The sequence below is a fragment of the Nasonia vitripennis genome, assembly GCF_009193385.2.
Source record: "Nasonia vitripennis strain AsymCx chromosome 1 unlocalized genomic scaffold, Nvit_psr_1.1 chr1_random0009, whole genome shotgun sequence".
NCBI classification, from domain to species: Eukaryota; Metazoa; Arthropoda; class Insecta; order Hymenoptera; family Pteromalidae; genus Nasonia; species Nasonia vitripennis.
In genome coordinates, this window is record NW_022279596.1 from 1,001,916 (window position 1) to 1,021,139 (window position 19,224).

A 19,224-nucleotide genomic window follows, 5' to 3' on the forward strand; every position below is an offset into this window, starting at 1 on the left:
GATTTCGGTATTTATTATTTAGCGTGCGTATTCACTGACTACTAGGCAACATGGACGCTTTAGTGGTACAGTGGAACAACCAGACCGAGCAACTTAGGGATTTATTGACAGACCTGTCGATAGTTATTAAGTCGAAATCTGCTGTTCTTCACGAGTGTAAAGCGCGCATGGAGGAAATCGTCATGCACTACAAGACTCTCGGTAACTTATTCTATAAATTAGATGCAGTCCACAAGGAAGCCGAGAGGGAGAAGTTCAATGACTTGAAGAATTTCTACTTCAAGGTAACCGCGTACATCCGATCCGCCGAGGATAAGCAGAGCAAGACTCTCGGTAGCGATACTACCGTTCCGTTAGGGCATTCGACTCTTCTAGACATCTCTCGATTTTCTGGGTTGCCGACTATTGACTTGCCGAAGTTTGATGGTCGTCTAGAAAAATGGAACGCGTTCAAAACGACTTTCAGGAACGAGATGGTGCGATTGAATATCGACAACATCACAGCGTTCCACTATCTAAAAAAGTCGTTAGTCGGAGCAGCCGCTAATTCGCTCCACATCTTGGATCCAAGCGATGGCAGCTACGATGAAGCCTGGCGACTTTTGGGCACGCAGTACGAGCACGTTCGGCTCATTGCTGCTTCTCACATTGACGCAATTTTATATTATCCTGTCATCACGGAGGTCTCCCATCGATCGCTAAAGGACATGGAAACTTCGGTCCGGCAGCATCTGGCAGACTTAAAATCTCTCAAGGTCGTTCCTTCCGATTACTTCGTGATCCGCACTCTCGAACGAGCATTGCCCACTAACATCAAGGACAAATGGATCAAAAGGATGTCCATCGATGCAATTCCCGATCTCGAGTCGTTTTTCAGATTTTTGCAGGAAACTAGCAATTATCTATATGCCCAGGAAGGGGAATCCAAGGACGCCAAGGCTTCAGCCAAGCGGACGGTGGCGCAGAGCGAGAAAGGGACCAAGTTCCGGCGAGGTAACGGGCAAGCTCGAGCGCTTGTAACGAGCTCGTCCATTTCCTGCTACTATTGTAGCGGCGAGCATACGATCTATCGGTGTTCGTCGTTTGCTGCATTGTCCGTCCAGCAACGATGGGATGCTGTGAGGACGAAAAAACTATGTAGGAAGTGCTTGCGAACGCACGAAGGCAAATGCGAATCCCGCAATTGCAAAAAATGCGACAAGGATCACAATACGCTCTTGCACGAGGAACGAAAGACAGATTCCTCAGGCAAGAAGCCGTGACTAGGCGTAGGAGTCCTTAGCACCGTGTCCAGGGCTCTCCAGTCTCAGCTCATGATGAGTGCTGTTGTTTTGATTAGAGATGCCGATGGGGCGTACATAGAGGCTCGCGCGCTCCTGGACACGTGTGCAAATGCGAACTTTATGACCGCGGATTTAGCTAAACGATTGCGTCTCCCTACTAGGCCTTGCTCGATTCCGATCGGAGCAATTAACGACTTGCGAACTACCACGAAACATTGCGTCGATGCCCAATTTAAAGCGTTGCATTCGGACTTTAATAAGCGTTTAACTTTCCTCACCGTTCCCAACATAACTAGCGTCACTCCGGAGGAACCGTTTCCTCGCGATTCGATCAGGCTACCCAAGAACATCAGGTTAGCGGACCCTCAATTCCATCTCCCTCGACAAGTCGACATTTTAATTGGTTCTGGAGCAACGTTGTCCATGCTTTCTATAGGTCAAGTTAACTTGTCTAGGGAAGGAAGCGAGTTATATCTTCAGAAGACTCAGCTAGGATGGGTGATCGTTGGTGGTATTGACACCGACAAGATTTCAACGGTGTCGTGTCATCTTTCTCAGTTAGAAAAGCAGCTGGTTCAATTTTGGTCTCTGGAAAAATGCTCCAGTCCGGTTGAGCAGGCTGACGACAGGTTAGAATGCGAGAAATGGTATGTCGACACTACGGTTCGACTGTCTGACGGACGGTACATGGTGAGATTGCCGTTTCGGAAAAAGGACCCGGTACTAGGGGACTCGAGGGCGCAAGCTCTCAAGCGGTTCCGGGGATTGGAACGGCGATGCAGCCGTTTGTCCGGCATGATGGAAGAATTCAGTCGTGTCTTTCAGGAATATCTCGATTTGGGTCATATGTCTTTGGTGGTCGACGAGAATGACTCGGAATATTATCTTCCATTCTTGATTGTCGTTAAGAATTTGAGCCTTACTGCCAAGTTTCGAGTCGTTTTCGACGCATCCGCTAAGTCGTCGTTAGGTGTGTCTTTAAACGATCTGTTGCACGTTGGACCTACGATTCAGGACAAACTTTACGTTCATCTAGTAAGGTTTCGATCGCATAGGTACGTTCTCACTGCTGACATTGAAAAGATGTATCGGCAGATACTTATCCATCCCGAGGATCGCCGATACCAACGCATTTTCTGGTATCGCGACGGGAAACTACAGGTGTACGAGTTGAACACAGTTACGTTTGGCGTATCTTCTGCTCCATATTTAGCGATTCGAACTATTCATAGGCTCGCGGACGACGAAAGCGCGCAATACCCCCGAGCGGCCGAGATTCTCAAGAGGGATATGTATGTAGATGATCTGCTGACAGGCTCAGATTCTTTAGATGAGATTATGAAGGCGCGTGATGAGATAATCACCGTCTTAAAGCATGGTGGATTTAACATCCGGCAATGGGCCTCTAACCATAACCATGCATTAGATAATTTAGATGAGAAGGTTCTGAGCTTGGCACCAGATGGCGAGGACGCGGTTTTAAAAACATTAGGCGTTTCCTGGGCCTCTAAACGCGACGAATTGGCTATCGTAGTCAAGCCCGTAGAAATCCCGCCTAACGTAACTAAACGCGTAATCTTGTCGGAGATTGCGAAGATTTTCGACCCAGTAGGTTTAGTAGGACCGCTAGGTTTGCACGCGAAGTGGATCATGCAGGAGTGTTGGAAGGAGAAAGTTTCTTGGGACGAATCAGTTCCACAGAGTTTGTTTACGCTTTGGATGGACTTCGCGAGTCAGTTGTCGTCTCTCTCCAGCGTTTCTGCACCACGCCATGTAGTTTGCGTTAATCCTTCGCGCATAGAAATTCACGGTTTCAGCGATGCGAGCAAAAAGGGCTACGGCGCTTGCCTGTACGCTAGGTCCACCGATAAAGACGAAAAGATCACTGTACGATTGATCTGCTCCAAATCTAGAGTCGCCCCTTTGAAAGAGCAGACTATTCCCCGTTTAGAATTATGCGGAGCCGTGATCCTTGTAAGACTTCTTTTAGAAACTCTTCCAGCTTTAGAATTTTCCATTGACCGGATCGTTTTATGGTCCGATTCCACTATAGTCTTACATTGGTTGCGGAAATCCCCGCAAGATTTGAAGCTATTCGAAGCTAACAGAGTACGCGAAATTCAAGAATTAGGAGAGCGCGCCAATTGGCGATACGTCCCTACCCAACACAACCCAGCTGACGCTTTATCCCGCGGGCAACTCCCGAAAGAATTCCTGCGAAACGAAACGTGGTTTACCGGGCCTACCTGGCTACGGCAAACGGAGGCTTCATGGCCCGCGAACATCGTCGAATCGTCTCCGGATATACCCGGATTGAAAAAAGGAGTCTGTCTCTTCGTCGACAGTGCTAAGGATCGCATGTTCCTATCGCGTTTTTCTAAGCACCGCATGATGCTTAATGTCGTTGCAATATGCTTACGATGGCTTCCTTCGGGCCGACAGTACCGAGGAGAACACATCACGGTCGCGGAGAAACGCGATGCTGAAACCCGCGTGTTTCGAAGCATTCAGCAGGACGCGTTTTCCGATTCAATTGCATGCTTGACGAAGGGTATTCAGGTGAAGGGGTCGCATATTGCGGCACTTAACCCGTGTTTGGACGCGAATGGAGTTGTACGTGTGGGAGGACGTCTGAAGAATGCAGATATCCCTATAGCTAGTAAGCACCCCATACTATTGCCTTCAAGGAATCATGTCACGGACTTGATCATCCGTGAAGCTCACGAGTCGAACTACCACTCCGGTGTTCAAAGCACTCTTTTCTATTTGCGACAACGTTTTTGGTTGATTGACGCAAAAAATCAGGTTCGTCATGTCATCCGCGAGTGTGTCACGTGTATTAGGCACAAGCCCCCTCCAATTCACTGCAAGATGGCAGATCTCCCGACCGCTAGGGTCACCGAATCTCACGTTTTTTCTCACGTAGGCGTAGATTTCTTTGGTCCCCTTTCCATTAAAGAGAAAAAGCGATATAATCGTACAGCCCTCAAGGCGTATGGGTGCGTTTTCGTATGCATGGCCACAAAAGCGGTGACCATAGAGATAACCAGCGATTTGACCACCGAAGGTTTCCTAGGCGCGTTCGCTAGATTCGTAGGACGTAGAGGTATTCCCCAGCATGTATACTCCGACAACGGGACCAATTTCGTTGGGGCCAACAACCAGCTTAGAGAACTTTTCGCACTCCTCAATTCAGAAGAGTTCAAATCTAAGGTGAATGCCAAAGCTCTTTCGTTAGATATTCAATGGCATTTTAACCCGCCCTTATCTCCGCATTTTGGTGGTCTATGGGAGGCCGCGGTAAAATCATTTAAGCATCATCTCAAACGCGTAGTGGGTGGGCAACTTCTCACATTCGAAGAGCTCTATACTCTCGTGATAGAGATAGAAGCAATTTTAAATTCTCGACCCCTCTGGTCAATCTCTGCCGACCCCAATGACCCAATAGCGTTAACCCCAGCTCATATTCTGATAGGTAGGCCTATTACAGTTCTGCCAAGCGCTGATTTAACATCTATTCCAGATAATCGACTGTCCATTTGGAAGTTCATCACCAAAGCCCGACAGGACTTCTGGAAGCGGTGGCATTTGGAATATCTCCACGAGCTCCAGCAACGTCAAAAATGGCATGACTCTACTGGAGAACTACGGAAAGGAATGGTCGTCATCCTCATCGATAAAAAGCAGCCTTGTACGCAGTGGCAGCTGGCAGTCGTTCAAGAGGTGCACCCGGGAACCGACGGACTCGCTCGAGTCGCCACCGTTAGAACTTCACGAGGGACTCTGAAGCGGAACATCACTCAGCTGTGCCCTCTTCCCACGTCTTCAACGGAAGAAGCTGAATGAATTATATATATTTACACTCACATACATACACACTCAATCACATGTACAACCGTCGAATGTACACCCTCTCGAACGATGATTTCGTTTGCTCGTGTTACTCGCAACGGGGGGAGAATGTTCCGTCGAGACCCGAGGTGTAAGTTCCGCCGTGAAAACGGTGTCGAGCGAACTCAGCGAGGTCGACGTAGAGCATGTGGCTCCATCTCCCGTGCTCGAGTTGAACAAGCGGAGTCGCGACTTGCCGCGCTCGCCGGCAGCGCCGCCGGCCTCGTGTCGCGCGCGGCCGGACGAGCGCCGAGTCAGTTGACGATAAGACGCCAAGCTTGACAGCTCGTGCAGTCAAGCTAGCGAATGATCGAACGACAATTTGGCTCTTGCGAACCCGTCCGTACGTCCATCGAGTGCTTCTGGTGCTGGTGCTTGTGCTACTCTCTCTCTATCTCTCTCTCTCTCTCATTCTCTCTAAATCTCTCTAATCTCGCTCCTTTGTCTCTTTCGCTGCCTGCTACTCGCGTTCGGCTCGCGCCCGGTTCCGCGAATCGTATCTCGCGCGCGTCGAAACGTGCAAGTCGGTAGAACTGCGCTACCGACTTGAGTCAGTAGAACTGCGCCACGGACACGAAGCGAAGATTCTCTCTGAGAATCGCACGAACACGACACACACACGAACACGACACACGTTCTTCTTTTTCTTAGCAGCTTGTAAGAACTTCGAGAGGGGTTTTATGCCTCACGGCTTTCCCCTCTCAATTTGAGCGTGATTAAATATTCTCGATTTTCGCTCAATCGACTTCTTTATTTCTCCCACACCTCACTCCTTGCGAACTCGAACACACACACAAAAAAAGCGGGAATATTCGCCTCAGAATATTCCGCGCGCGACAATTCACTTAATATAGTATATTTGTTTTTTACAGGTCAACGCATAAAAAAATTAGCGGTTGTGCCCAATCGTACTATTCATCTTTTTTAATATTGTTCACCTTCTGTAAAATTTCACTGAATAGTCGTACTACCGATGTTTGAAATTCTATTTTTATAACTTTAGTTTCACTGGTAGAATTATTGATATACTCGGGTAAAGTACTTTTAATGTCGATTTCTTCCATCTTTGTTTAATTAGATTCCTGTCTTGTTTCGATTTTATTTTGAACATTTACTGCAAAAATAAAAAAAATTATAAAATGTGTTTATTATTATTATTATGTGTGTATTATTTGTCTTTCCGCAACTCCAAGTAAAAACTCTTCATGATCATTAAAATTATCAACATCCTCATCGTCTTCAATATTGGCATTATTCAAATCAATCTCATTATTATCAATGTCCAATTGGGGAATTGGCATCCTATAAATAATTATATTACAATGTTATCGATATATAAAAAATGTATCTATAATTTTACTATTTACCCTCGTCGTCGTAAAAAATTATATCATAATGTGCATGTCTGCACAATTTCACTTGCAAACTGTGGAGTGTAATGGAGACATCTTGCTTTGTTAACACATCTCCAAATTGCTTTTAATATGCCGAAAACATTTTCCACTTTAACTCGAGCTCGTCGTAGCGCAACGGAAAATGCATGAGCTGGAGTACCTCTAACAGCATTTCGGACAGGAACAAGTAAAACACGAGATAGTGTATAACCTCCATCACCTATAGATTAAATAAAATAAATTATAAGATAGAAACCCTGGTAGAAACTGAAATTCCCAGTTCAGAAGCGACTGGCCAGTTTTTTAAGCAGTAATTAAGCAGTCATCATTACAATTTCGTCATGTTTCAATTCACAATACTGCCTTAAAACTACGCAAAGTTAAAAATAAAAAATTGAACAATTTATTACTTATTTTAATTACAAAATTGGAAAATGAGCAATAAATAGGTTCTAGGAATGATTCCATTGCTAGACAGAAATTTGTTTTCTTGAAAATGTCCTTCTGATCACTCAATGACTTCCTAGCTGCTGTACAGCTGACTGTGTAGCTACTGATTTAGCGATGAATCTCTTGAGCATAGCCAGCATACTTTTAGTTATAACTAGATCACGATCCAAACACTCGGTTAACATTGAAATAACGTCTTTCTTCATACACTTGTTCGTACTCAATTCTTCATCAAATCTAATAAAGGTAGCTTTATTATGTATGTATCCCAGCGATGCATATCGGCGCGGTACGCCGCGATGCGATTCGATACGGTGGCAGGGCATTTTTTTCATCTTGAGGAAATTACAACAAAAAGTGTGTATCAGGTAAACCAGGTGCATCAAATACTACTGTCCAAGGATTTGATAGGCTGACAAGATTGACAGGCAGTTATTGTTAAGGTAAGCATATTTATTAAAAATAATTGTTTAACATATACTTATATTATACTATTCTGTATTCTTCATGTTTACAATAGCAATTTAGAAGACAAATTACTGTCAAATAATGACAATCGACCTGAAGGAACGCTCTTTCAACCCAATTGTAGAAGTAGGTAAGAATAAATAATTAATGCACACTCTTGGTTATCGACATTTTTATTTTGATGAATCGTATTCATGTTTGTTACAGGTTATCGTATGGAACAAAAATGCAAATGTTTATCAACGTTATAAAATAAATTATTATCTAAATGAAATCTTTTAATTTATTTTAAAATTTTGTAATGCTCCCAAAATGTCTCTAAGAAGTGCTACGACATCTTCCTGAAATTTCTCTGACTGTGCTTTAGAGGCTACAAGTGTTGTGTTCAATTCTGTGAGTGAGGTGTGTAAATCACTTATTAACACGTTATGCACAGACATTGCATCTAATGCAGCTTGAGCAGTAGTAGCAGTTATCGCATCTAATGGAAAAGGTTATGTGACATTTTTATAAAAACTAACACATATATTTTGTTGAGTTATTCATAGTGGGCTTACTTTTTTGTAACTTTGATTTTTTATTTGCTGGTGATGAAGGGTCATTGTTTTCTTCATTTTCATCACAAGTAGCATGTGCTTGTACGTACCCATTTTTTTCTTTTAAGCTTTTATCCACATTTGAACTTTCAGAATGTTTTCTTTTTTCTGAAAAAATAGTTTAAAAATGTGTTTTATTATTTTTACTCAATAGGTAAGTAAAATGGTTTTTATTGTACGTAGTTAAAAATAGAAGTATTATTCAAGCATTCATACCTTGTTCCTTCTTCGTCTGAGTGTTTGTCTTAATAGAGAATCCAACGCATTCAATTTCTTCAATGTCAGAACCCAAGACATTCAGAAGGATATCCCAGATGAATTTCCTAGGAAGATGAGGCCAATAAACTCCTATGCCAACTACAAAGCAGTCGAGTTTAAATTCTTCATTTTGTATGCTGCGCCAATTCTTTTAAAAAAATTGCTGTCAGATGAACTTTATAATCATCTTATGTTGTTCAGGACGTCCATTCGTCTACTTTCGCAAAAGAATGCAGTTCAACATGTACCTGTGGCTCAAGTAAAGCTCGAACAGTTTGTGAATGAATCATCAAATTTATATGGACAAACATTTGTTGCATATAACGTTCATAATTTGATTCGTGTATCAAGTGATTTTGAGATGACTGGTATGAATTTGAATCAAATAAGTGCATTCCCATTTGAGTCGTACCTAGGAGAAATCACCAGCTCAATCAGATCACCAAAACATGTGGTTGCTCAGTACTGTAGGCGATTACTTGAAAAGAAAAAATTTTTAAAGGAAACTCGCTGTGTATACAAAGATTTTGACATAATTTCTCGGACCAAAAAGGAAATATTGAAAGTGAGATATCAAGGGACGACACTAGGAAATAAACATCCAAATAACACTGTCATTTTGAAAAATACAAATATTGTTGAAATACAAAAATTTGTCTACGTGGAAAATGTTTTACACATGGAAATCAAACAATATCTTCAAAAACATTCAGTGTTCACTGATCCAAGTGTCTCAATCGCATGGGAAGTTAAAAAGTTGTCAAGCTCTATAATAGTTATACCAGTGAATACTGTAAAGTGTAAATGCGTAAAATTTCAAATAAACTTTTCAAAATTAGAAGAAAAAAGATCATTTGTTGTTCCGCTGTTGCATTGAGTCACTCTACATATACATAATATAGGTAAGTTTACACGTATCAATGCTGTATATTTGCAGACGAAAGTATTTCGACGATTTCGTGTTATAATACTTTAAATGCGTAATATAACCTGTAAAGCAAGTCAAAGTACTAGCTCACAAGTGAAATCGACGTTATGAGATAAAAACCTCGCGCTCGGAAGATCCGGCACTTTCGCCCGGTGCAACATGTGCTGGTTGTTATTGCATAATTAAAGTGATCATAAATCAAGGTAAGATTTATAATTTTGATTTTACTTTGAGACTACAAGCTCTATCCGCAAAAATGAGCGATTCAATTAAAAAGCTGTTACTCCAACTACACAGAAAGGAAGGACGAGCCGCAAGAAGTTTCTCATTTCATCCGTCTCTACACATGACTCGTAGCAGCATATAGCATCCTGCCTGTCTCACAATATTATATCCTCCTGTCGAAGTTCCTCATACATCCGACTGCTGCATCGACTCTCGGCGAGAGTGACTATCCGGCACAGGCCATATACTCCGAAACGAGATTTCTGGTTAATTGTAAATTTATATATGTAATGAATTCATATATGTATAGTACAAAAAATATGACTCCAAAATACTAAGAGGTTATGGTACTAAAATCACATTGTTTTCTAGATTCATTTGGATGTTTGTCGCTGTACGAAGAAGATCCAGGAGGAAAATAGATTTGTTCAGTCTCCCAAATCTATATGAGGATTTCACTACTTTGGATATCTCTTCACAAATCCAGGCGAATAGTCAAGGAGGGCATGTTCCATAAGCTACGCTGCAGTAATTGTACTTGCTGATTTAGTGCAAAGGTCATGGTGACTTACTGTATGATTTTATCTATGTTTAGAACTTAATCAAGCATTTGAATTCAATTTTATGTGTATGTAAACGTAATAAAGTGTATATTTTCAGAATATTAACAAGTCATGATGTTCAGTTACGGTGAGGGTGAAAGTTTTATAAAATTACTAAAATCAAGGTAATGGTGACTTAATGTTTTTATGTTTTATGTTTTATTTATGTTTAAGACTTAATTAAGCAGTTCAATTCAGTTGGCAAAGAAAATAATAGAATTTTTTTTATTTAAGTTAAAAAGCTAAGAAATTAAATGAAATTAAAGTATTTTATCTGTTACAGCTTCTTAGTATTCCAAAGACCGGTAACTAAACCTTATTTTTATATCTGCATTGCTTATTCCATAAAATCGAATGTTCCCTTGTCGAAATTGCTCCTTGAACTGTCCAAACATCCGTCTTTATAACAAACATCAACTTTTACGAATGATAAAAATTCTTCATTTTTATGTGTCTATCCTAAGCGTGAAAGTAAATGCACAACATATTCTAGTTTTAAAAAACATAACTTACGACACCACAGTGATACATTTGAAGGGAACTATAAATGTCAGCATAGAAATTGTAACTTTCAATGTAAAAATACAAAATTATTGTCAGTTCATTATTTGAAGCATTTGAAAAATCTTAAGAATAATATTACGTGTGGATTTTGTATTGATGAAGTAAATTTAAAAAGCTTGAATGCTTATAAAATTCATATTAGTAGATATCATAAAAATAGATACGATGAAAGTATTTTTGATCAGTGTGAAAGTAATAACCCAGACAACAAAGGATTGGCATCGATCAATCAAATGGATATGAAAAGTTATAACGAAGCCTCAGTTGATAATAATATAATTCAAGATTTAGTACAAATTGATCCCAATGTTACGGCAACTATACCTGGAACTGCAAATGCTGGTACGATACTCTCTAAGCTATATTTACGTCTTAGCACAAAATATTTTGCTTCAGAGCCTTTTTTACAAATTGTTATACAAAGTTGGAGTTCAGCAGTTTCGACTTGTAAAGAAAATTTTAAAACAGCTTTGATGAGTTCGAATTTGGATGGAAATACAATACAGTCTGTTAAAAAAATATTTGATAAATCTTTCAGTGAGATTGTAGACACTCATGATAAGAGAAATGGAATATTTCGAAGTGCCTATTTGAAGAATAAACATCATAAGGAAAATGTATTACACGTACAGCCAATTGTAGTCAAACTGAGGGATCTGTGGAATAGAGGAACAGAACATAAGTACTCTTATGTTCCCATTTTAAACACTTTGAAATCCATGCTGTCTTTTGCAACTGTTCGAAAATATTGTGATGCTACAATAGTTCATAGTGAAAGAGGATTATTTGATATTTCGGATGGCAAAGTTTGTAGAAACCAAACTTTTTTGGTTGAAAATCCAAATGCTTTAAAAATAGTTTTGTTTCAAGATGCATTTGAGGTGTGCAATCCTTTAGGCCCATCAAAAAAGAAATATAAAGTGGAAGAAGAAGCTGAAACCACTTATTCCATTGTGATAGACAAAGTCATATGTTTTACTTGTAAAAATCTCTTGGAAAGTATCATTATACTTGTCTCGTCATACTTTGTTTTCAACCGAAATTATCATCCATCTTCAGCATGTTCTATGGAGTTTATGCAAATGCGTTTCTTCCAAATTTTTTCAAAAGATGAATCCTCGCGACGTAAATGTGCTCGATCAATGGCTAAAGTAAATACTTTTTATAATAAACTATGCAAACTTCTAAGTAAAGGCTTGTTAAAGGGAACAGTAACGACAGCATGCGCCTAAAATATTTCTAATTCTTAATATTAAGTGTAATTATTAATATACAAAGTATATTCTAGAAGAACGTCTGAATCATTTAAAAAAGTATTGCAAAGCAATTGACGTACATTGTGATATGAGCGTATACGTCATATAAGTCTGATTATGAATGATATTAATGACAAATGTAATAAGAAAATATTTCAGCATGATATTTCAATAAAAAAACTATTAAAAATGATATGATATTGGATGTGAAAGTTTTTATTTTACCTTTAAATTAATTGAAGCAGTAAAAGTATATATAGAGAATGCACCAACAATGTAAAAATACATTTCTATGTAAAACTACCGTTTTACAGTATTTAAACCTTATACTCGTATTATAACGATACGGACTGTTCATTTACTTCGCTACAAATTTATTTTCAAACTTGAAATTTTATGTTGTTACACTGTAAAATTACAACCACTTTTTGATCTTGAGTAAGACAATTTCACTACTCTCAAAATTGTAAAAATACAAAATCTAGTAAATTAAATAAATTAAAATATTTCCCTAGCAATTTTACTACCTGGTAGTAAAATAGCTATCTCCAGCGGAGTGCGGAATTTTGTGAAATTACAACCAGTCTTGTAAAATTAGATATGATATAGTGAATTTACAACTACTTACGTATGGGACGCCATCGTCGACATTTTGAAAATTTATAACCGTTTTACTTCAACGGGAGAACGGGAGATCGTGCATAACTTATTTGCGTTTGCAGTCGAATAAGAGAGTCATTTCCATGAAAAAGGATTATTGATGCACAGAGTAAGTATTAAAGGTGATATTTTTGTACTGGTAACCTATTTCGTGCGTACGTACTTATCACGTTTATTGATAATTGAAATTAATAGGTTATGTTTGAGCAGCAAATAAATTTTATCATCTTCTTTTGATTAAATTACTTGATACAATAATAAATCAATCCTTTTGATTAAGAGTATTAAAATGAAATGTAAAAAACTGTACGTGAATGTTGATTTTTATTTACGCGATAAACTTTTTTTTGAGACAAACAACGGTTTTCTCTTTAAAGACAAAATTAATATGTGACGGGTTTATACACCAGCCTCACGTGGGCCCAGCTAGTGTATGTTTATACCTTTATTTATATTCCACTCAATGTTATTCCCCCAGTTTCAATTCCTCTTAATTGTACACCTTTTTTCCAACCTCATATACATTTTCTCCTGGGAAGCGACAAAATTAATAATATAAATAGTAGATTTGCTAACCGCGTATTTCCCCCGTGTAAAAGAAGTTTTTAATAATAAGTAGTTTAATATATTTAATTTGTAAGTGAACGATTTCTATATATAGTTACATTAAAAATATATTTTTTTCAGACTTGTTCACTAATTAGTATTAGTATTACATTATCCTTTAGAACTATCTAATTCCTATCAACCAAAATAAAATAAATACAAAGTCCTTAATTGTAGAGTAAATAATCATTATTTAACTAAATATGTATGCTTGTACTGTATTTGAACATATATTTCATTATAATAAACACCAAAAGATTCACGATAACTCAACTAACGAAATTCGATGTTTACAAAATGACTGCAAGATTTCATGTCATAGCTATTTAAGTTTTCGACAACACTTACTTCGTTTTCATGGAAGTGTGAATAAGTGCATTATAAACAGTTGTAACTATAAAACGACTAAGTCTCATTTAATGAGTGCACATTACAAGGAACACGAACGCAATTCCACATTCATTATCCAATGTCCTTATTGCTTAAACAAATCAAAATACTTTAAAACTAAAAATAGTTACAAACTACATTTACATCATTACCATAAAAATGCAAAACGCGTTGAAAATAGTGAAAATAGTTTTGAGATTCCTGAACTGACTTGCTCTACAAATAAAATTCATGATGCGGAAATTAATGAAAACCAAAATGGATCTTTATGTGTTTCTAATTCTCTTTTTAATAAAAATGTACAGTCCTCTGCGACTTTACAAGATCCAGCTAAATTACTTTCCGATATGTATTTACAATAATCGACTAATATTTTGTTACAGAGCCGATTATTCAAAACGTTGTAAATGTTATGTACACAGCTTTTCAAGCATGCAGTGATCAATTCAAAGCATCTTTATCTAACAGCAATTTATCAGAAGATGAGAAAAAAAAGTATTAACAATTCATTAACAAAGTCTTAACAGTATTATTAGTACACACAATCCTTCTTCAGGAACGTTGCGCAATACTTATTGCCGGAATTCATTTTTTACAAATAATCCTAAATATGTCAAACCAGTTCAAGTTACGATTAGTAATTCGGGAAAAGGGACATCATTTATATACTCTTATATTCCAATTTTAGAAACACTTAAAACTATGCTGCAGAATAAATATATTTTGAAGTACTGCACAAATAATAATATTGATAACAGTGATAAGAGGCCTAACGATGATAAATATGCTAATAGAATACGAAACTCAAACTTTTTTACCCAAAAGAATACTTTACAATTAGCGGTGTTTCAAGATGGTTTTGAGATTTGTAATCCGTTAGGTGCATCCAAAGGTAAATTTAAAATGATTGGGATGTATTTCAGTTTGTTCAATTTGCCACCGTTTTTAAGATCTAAAATTAATAATATTAAATTGGTATTACTTTGTAAAGAAAAATATATTTCGCAATTTTCATGGGATGAAATTTTAAAACAATTTATAACTGACATAAAAATATTAGAAACAAGCGGAATTACAATTGATTTATCGACTTACATTCACAGGAAGTATTATTGCAATGGTAGGTGACAACTTAGGTAGCCATCAAATAGGTGGTTTTACGCAAAAATTTTCTTCTCCGACAGAATTCTGTCGTTATTGCAATTTAACCATGGAAGAGTTTTTGAAAGATCCTTTTCATACCGGATTATTAAGAACCAAAGAATCCTATGAAAATGATGCTGCAGATGCGAAGGCAAGCAATAGTATTGTGCACGGTGTAAACGGTGTAAAATTTAATTCGATTCTTAATCAATTAAAACATTTTCATGTTATTTTTGGGCTTCCTCCGTGTGTTGCTCATGATGTATTCGAAGGTATAGTAGCATACGATTTATGGCTCGCAATAAAATATTTGATCTCAATAAATTGGTTTAAACCAGCACTTTTTAACTATCGTATTAATAATGTAAATATTGCACACGAAAATCAACAATTCATTCCAAATTTTAATGTAAAAAATAAATATAAAAAATTGTCGGGTACCGCTTCACAATTAAGAAGACTATTACTCATACTACCTGTTGCAATATATGATTTAATCAAAGATTTGGACAACGATGTATGGAATATGATATTGAAATTCAGACGAATAAGTAGTATTTTGTGTGCTCCATCAATGTCAGATAATGAAATAGCTATTTTAACATCGGCAATTAATGATTATATAAAACTAAGAATTCAATGTTTTCCCAACGTTAAGTTAAGGCCTAAACATCACTATGTTATGCACTATCCAGAATTAATACAAATGTTTGGACCCTTGAAACACCTGTGGACTCTTAGATTTGAAAGTAAGCATAAATATTTCAAAACTATCATTAAACACATTCAGAATTTTAAAAATGTCACTCAAACTCTTGCTGAGAAGCATGAACTTTTACAAAGTTCAATTAAAAATAACTTTTATTCATCGACTGATATAAAATCTGCTTTTGAATATACACCAGAAAATTGTGATTCTGAAATTGTTAAAGCTATTGATAAATATTTTAAGGACAAATCGGTTGTTGTAAAATATATTTGTAGAAATAACTCATCGTACAATTAATTATAGTAATGACATGAAAATATGCACTCATTTGACTGAATACGGAAATTTAATGATATGCAATATACACGCAATCATTAAAATAAATAATAAAAATCAGCAATTCTATAGTTTTTTTTCTTGTAAAATTATATAGCCTTTTTTTCATTTATCATTTAAATGTTCTATAAATATTTGGATTTTTATTTAACTTCATTTTGTTTGTAAAATATATATTGTACGTTTGTTCAATGGTTGGCATAAACTTTATTCGTAATTATTACAGATGTCCCAATTCGAAATCTGCAATTCTTCTAGAACGAAAAAAGCATGTGTAACATGTGATGATGAAGATGAAAATGAGATTTTTATGCAGACGATATTGTCACAAGCTAGCAGATTTTTTAAAATAAATGCATCAAAAATAGTTGCTGAATCTGATGGATTTCATATCCAAAATAAAGAAACGATACAGTGTTTGAGCGATGAAGTTTTTATGATTTTAGAAGATAACCATGTTTGGACAGCGTCTAAAAAAGGCAACGAAAACAATCAAAACGTAACAAACCAACAAGAAGCTCCTAGTCCCTGCAAAATACCTAAACAGTCTGATTCTCGCGAAGCAAACGACAGCGGCAATATTGTTCCAAATGTTGATACCGCAGATGCATCAAATCTTGTGAAACCTTATGATAATTTTAAAGATTTTAAAATTATTTGGTCCAAGTTCGATTTTGATTTAATTCAAAATTTAAAATCAGGAAAAAGAACAAAAAGAATCCAAAAGTACGTTTTGAATGGCATTATAGATGAATTGAGAATAATCAATCATCATATCCCGGACTCTGTACTCAAGAGCGTCGCGGACACTTTAATAGCCGTGTATCCAAAAACCTTTGCTGATTTATGGAAAGATGGTAAAAGACAAGGAGATGGAACTGCAACGGTTATTTCTAAAATGAGGAAACGGAATAATTATTTGAATATACCACATATGGATTCTAATAATTTAAGTAGAGTGTTACAATTACCTCTCAAAAAAACAAAGTTACTTCAAAGCATTCGTGTTGGGTGTCCGAAATGGCAACCTGAACATTACAATGCGGATGTTACAAATGAAATTGCCGAAAAACATCGTCAATACTTATTGCATTACAAAGAGTATGATGAGGCTGATGATGAGATACTTCGACAATGTACTGACGCTTTAGCTGACTCATTTCCGTTACAGAGATTATTTTTAAACAAAATAGAAAATTCACCATGTGTTGGAGAAATTCAAGAGACATGGCCATGCCTTTTTAACCAACTGTATATGACACTACATTTTTCACTTTTAACTAATTACAATTATAACGACTTCATCAAAGAAATGAAAGAAGATATACCAATTCTTCTACAGTATGAGCATTTCAAGCAATTTGTAGATATGGACGAACTTCAAATAGATAATCAGAAAAACTTAGCTGCAATTTCAGTTATTTTTCAGCATTTTAATGAAAAATTTCAGAGCTTATTTTTAACATCACCTGTAAGAAATTTTATTCTTTTAAAGTTAATTTTATTTGATAAATTACAATTTATTAATTAATAATATATATATATATATATATATATATATTCTATAGGCAAGCACAGATATTGAATCTATAAAACTCAGTGAAGCATATCCTACAATTGTCATGATAGGTATCTATATATAATGTATGCATCAATGCATGTGTATGTTAATTATTGGCTTGTATGACTTACAAAATTTATTAAAACATTTTAGAAAAAGCTGGAGAAAATGATAATGATGCAGAGGATGAAGAGAAATATTTTCTTTTCATGGATCATATACGTGTCACTGAAATAGACAGTTTTATAAATGCCGTATTTATACTACTTGCATCGTATTTAGTTTTTAACCGATTATGGCCACTAGCGGTTAGCTGCTTTCTAGAATTACTTCAAATGCGATACACGAAGGTTATAGACGACAAAACCTGAAGCAAATCTAAAAAAATTACAGAAAAGGTCAATGCGTTTTTTAGAATATTGGAAAATTTTTCATTGGAGCAATGAAGCATCCCTAATTTACAAATGTAGATTTAAAGTTTAAAGTACAAATTATTTAATTAGTGTTTCTAAATTTGTTAAAAAATGATCTCAGTAACTTAATTTGCATGATGCAATTTTGTTGTGCGAAATGTTAATCAGGATATAAAAATTTAAAAAATTTCCTCGTTCAAAAAGTGTTAGGATAAGTAAAGAGATGTGATCTTAATATTATTAATAACTTATTCACTTTCTTAATGTAATGTTATGTGTCATTACACTTATATATTTAAATATTAAGGTAAAGATTCTGTTAAGAACAATATTGTTTTTATTACTGCAAGAATAATACAAATAAATGTTCAAATAAATTATCCCTGTATATTATTATTATATTATTCTCCGAATAAATGAATTAGTTACTTGATTTTTTATTTTTATATATAAAAATTTTGAAAATGTGGTAAATTTGCTATTTTAATTGCGATTTCGCCTTTACGATATTAATTTTACTACCGCGCTGGTAACCTCTAAAAAAGAAAATAGAGTCGTCGTAAAATTACTAGACTGTTTGCGATTTTACTACTACAGTTGTAAAATTGTTACTAGTCTAGTGATTTAACTGTGCTGAGCATAGGTCTGATTCATTTACTATGCTCATAATAGTAATTTTACAAAAATTTTTTTTACAGTGTACTTTACCGTGCGATAGTAAAGCTACATTTCGTTACCGTCAGATTACAGCGTTAGTACGTGGTACCAAAATTTCCTACAGTTAATGCAGTAATTCTACATCGGATTTTTTATAGTGTAGTATACATGGTACACATAGTATGTATATGGTGCATAGTATTCACTAGCTGCTATTGTATATGCAAGGTAAACTTATTAAATTTGTTTTTAATTGATTGGCCAAGCTTTTAACAAACTATATCAAGAAATAGAAAAAGTAACTTAATAAAATCCAATTTTAGTGATTGTTTTGAAAACAAATCTTTGTATTAGACACACTTAACCTCAAAATCAAATCAATCATCAATCAGGTTATAAACTTGAACTTGTTGATATGACTTATATCTTTTTTTATATTTACAGGCTAAATTGCAGATATGAGTGCTCCGCTGAAACCGTATGCAGTTGTGGAGTTTGTGACTCGTGACAGGAAGAAAAAGCAACGCCCAGTTGATGTTGTACCATCTAAATCGATTGTTTTCAACAGAATAAGGAACCGAGGTACTACAAAGTTTTTGTCATCAGTGGACAATGAAGAGGATTCAAAGTTAATCTATGACATAGTCAAGAAGCAAGCAGATCCACCGGAAAGCTGGGAAACTTACTCTGTCAACATCTTAGGTGATGCAGGTACAGTTCAAATTTAATTTGGTTTTCTTTTCTGTTTGTCTTTTTATATTTTAAACAACTTCCTAGTATACTGTTTTCCTTATCTCATATGAATAAAATTACATTTTTTTCAGAAACTTATGA

At 36.2% G+C, this 19,224-nt stretch overlaps 1 protein-coding gene across 1 annotated transcript; it reads left to right on the top strand.

Annotated features, from left to right (window-relative positions):
• The first annotated feature begins 1,316 nt into the window (after positions 1 to 1,316).
• On the top strand, positions 1,317 to 5,129 carry LOC103317347. Its single transcript, XM_008214944.2, has one exon. It carries the CDS (start codon positions 1,317 to 1,319, stop codon positions 5,127 to 5,129), a length of 3,813 nt encoding a protein of 1,270 aa, XP_008213166.2.
• Positions 5,130 to 19,224: the final 14,095 nt, after the last annotated feature.